This window comes from Limulus polyphemus, unplaced genomic scaffold (assembly GCF_000517525.1).
Source record: "Limulus polyphemus unplaced genomic scaffold, Limulus_polyphemus-2.1.2 Scaffold4244, whole genome shotgun sequence".
NCBI lineage: Eukaryota > Metazoa > Arthropoda > Merostomata > Xiphosura > Limulidae > Limulus > Limulus polyphemus.
Genome location: NW_013669854.1, coordinates 47,863 through 51,367, shown reverse-complemented (window position 1 = coordinate 51,367; position 3,505 = coordinate 47,863). Strand labels below are relative to the sequence as shown.

At 34.2% G+C, this 3,505-nt stretch overlaps 1 protein-coding gene across 1 annotated transcript in view; it reads left to right on the top strand.

Annotated features, from left to right (window-relative positions):
- LOC106470840 overlaps positions 1–3,122 on the top strand; it is a 10,485-nt gene extending 7,363 nt beyond the window's left edge. Inside the window, exons 3-4 of the mRNA XM_013931411.2 lie at positions 1,447–1,664; positions 2,926–3,122. Coding sequence (XP_013786865.1) covers positions 1,447–1,664; positions 2,926–3,122 — 415 coding nt within the window. The remainder of the gene's footprint in view (positions 1–1,446; positions 1,665–2,925) is intronic.
- Positions 3,123–3,505: the final 383 nt, after the last annotated feature.

Here is a 3,505-nt window from a genome sequence, read left to right as displayed (position 1 = left end):
CTGATGTAATAAGTGTATACCTATTTGAGTTTAATAGTACCTTTTCCTGATGTAATAAGTGTATACCTATTTGAGTTTAATAGTACCTTTTCCTGATGTAATAAGTGTATACCTATTTGAGTTTAATAGTACCTTTTCCTGATGTAATAAGTGTATGCCTATTTGAGTTTAATAGTACCTTTCCTGAAGAATAATGTAATAAGTGTATACCTATTTGAGTTTAATAGTACCTTTCCTGAAGAATAATGTAATAAGTGTATACCTATTTGTACATATTTTTTGCACACTTCTTTCGAACTTCTTTTTTTTGATATAGAAATACATCATGTAACAGTAGACGATGGATAGCTGAGAACTACCATTTTATGTTGGTCTGATATGTTATGTTTTAGAACCTATACGTGAAAGTAAATAAATCTACACATTTCTAATGAAAATGAATACAACTGGTATTGACAGAGAAATTCTAATGACACCAGTTAAGTGATATCAACCTCCATCGAGTAACAGCCTAGGCTGATGGATGTTGATGCATCGTGAAACTACAGTTCTGAGGTCCCTATTGGGAAATCATGTATGTGTCACAACATAGTCGTAAAGTTACAACGAAGTAATAAGGGGGTAGATGTAGCTGGATAGTTTTATTTTATTTTTTGATAAAATATAAAGTTACATGTATATATATATGTGGTATTCATGACGTTGTGATATCTGGTTGCAGTTTTTACCAGGGTAGGAGGATTAATGTATGTTTATGATGTTGTGATATCTGGTTGCAGTTTTTACCAGGGTAGGGGGATTAATGTATGTTTATGACGTTGTGATATCTGGTTGCAGTTTTTACCAGGGTAGGGGGATTAATGTATGTTTATGACGTTGTGATATCTGGTTGCAGTTTTTACCAGGGTAGGGGGATTAATGTATGTTTATAACATTGTGATATCTGGTTGCAGTTTTTACCAGGGTAGGGGGATTAATGTATGTTTATAACATTTAGATATCTGGTTGCAGTTTTTACCAGGGTAGGGGGATTAATGTATGTTTATGACATTGTGATATCTGGTTGCAGTTTTTACCAGGGTAGGAGAATTAATGTATGTTTATGACGTTGTAATATCTGGTTTTGTTTCATTTTATTATTAAGAAGCATATTTTAGTGGTAAAATTCACCTTTCAGATTTATCTGTTTATAATATTTGAGCCACATACTCTTATTCTAATATATATTTTTCAGTGAAGCCATTTCTGTATTTAAGATACAACTTTTTTCACACATTGTGTTTGTTTAAAACTTCAGTTACAATGTGTGTACTTGCTATTGTACTTTTGATGTGTGTGTGTGTTTTTCCCTCATAATTTTACATTGGTTGTTATGATGTAAGTTCTGGGTAGAAATTGTATACATTTGTATATTAGTTTATACACATTTCAATGATCATTTTTCAGGAAATTCTTGTTTTCTTTGTGTGAAGACCTGGCTGAAGAAGAAGTGAATTCATTACAGAAACTGTTGTGCGAAGACCTTAGAGCTGATTCACCAGAACAAGTTTTTTTTTATTTGCTGTGTAACAACATTATAAATAACAATAACCTGAGCCCCCTTGAAATAGCGTTTGAAATATTACATAAGCCCGATTTGAAAGGGAGAGTTACAGCATATGCTAGTAAGTACATAATACTGAAAATGTTCAATAAAGTTAAGATTTCCAAGATTAGGTTACAGCATATGTTAGTAAGTAAATAATACCGAAATTTAAATGATAAGAAAAACATTAGCACATGCCAGATTCAAAACAGACAGACTTCTCTCAAACACAAAAAGTCTTTAATTGTTATGTTGTTCTCATGTTGTAGGCAACAATGTGACTGAATGTTCTTGACATGTGTAAACTTACCCAGAGTTCTCCACTCTCCCACCTTCTACGTTAATTCCCTGTCAGGACGACATATATTTTCTTGTTGACAGTTGTGTTGTTACCTTTACAAACTATTAATTCTGAAGTCAGCATTAATTATACTGCTAATGTTTTTATTGTAACTTTTACAACTTTTCTGAAGGTCTGCATTATGTAGTCTGCCTTGAGCACGCAAAGAGTTCCTGTGGCTGTATTGTTAGCTCCCTATTGATCAATGTAATCAAGCCTTTAATTCTGTACTGTCTGTTGGTGTTCTTCACAGGTTTCTTTTACAGTTCTTGATCATGAGATTTTCGTTTTTTGAAAGGGTGGGTCCTCATGGTCCTCTGTTTTAACCCTTTGTTAGTTTTCTGCACATTGTTTTGTCTCTTTTTAAGACATTCCGGGTTAAAACAGAATAAGAACCATATGGTTACTATATCAAGGAACACTGGTTAAAAAGATTTCAAGGATGAGAGCAGATGAAGATAAGAACCATATGGTAACTATATCAAGGAACACTGGTTAAAAAGATTTCAAGGATGAGAGCAGATGAAGAGGAATGTCTTAAAAAGAGACAAAACAATGTGCAGAAAACTAACAAAGGTTCCTTTGACACCTTCATGTTTTATTACTAGGTACTCATACTTCCTCCCCTCCAACTTTTAAGGTGAGCGTAAGGAGTTCCTACATAAAATTAATTTTTCGGGGATTCTCTGTAAAGGTTATTTATACTTTATATCAAATCACACTTCTTGTATCTTGTTTCAGTCACTTTAGCAAATTCACTTGTACAATTGAAACATTTTATTTACCCTAACATCTTAAACATTGTCCTAAATGGGTCTTAGGTTTATTCTTTTGTTTTTTGGCTTCTGCCACTTTTGAACCCTAAGCAACTTGTTTACTGTATCATCTTTCCTTCAAATTATATTTTTCTTCTATTACTTGCATTGGGCAGATGATGTTCTGATATCTACACTCTTGATGCTTCACTTTCTTTATCTTTAGGTCTTATACTTGTACCCAGATCTTACTTTTAGCTTGGCATCCTCTTGCCTATCGTGTACAGAACTGGACCTTGGAGTGAGTGACATTGCCATAGCACAGGGTGCTTTGCCAAGAGGCACCAACATCATCGTTGCATTTAGCAGTTATTGTCAATTTTACAGAGGCAGGGGTGCCAAATACAAAGTTTTCACGGACCACATTTTTGCCTTGTGCTGACTCTGATTGTATACCTGCCTTAACTGATTTAATCTCATTCAGAGGAATATTTGTACGTCCTTTCGTTGTTATTCCCAGATCTTAGTCCTGCCATTAACATCGTGGCTTACATAGCTGATCTTCATTGATAACAATGATGTTCCCTAACACCATGAATGTGAATTTTGATATCTTTGCCAGTCAATGTACCTTGTAAAGAATATTCTGCAAGCCATCACATAGATGAATTCAAATATGTTCTTAAAAGTTTTATTGAGTCTCTGATTGAGATTATTCAACAGGTTGCAATCCCTAGAAGATTAGTTATTATCTGTTACCTGCTTAGTCACTTGGGCCTGTGTGTTGTGCATAGTAACCCGTGTGTCATGGGTGGCCTGTATGAG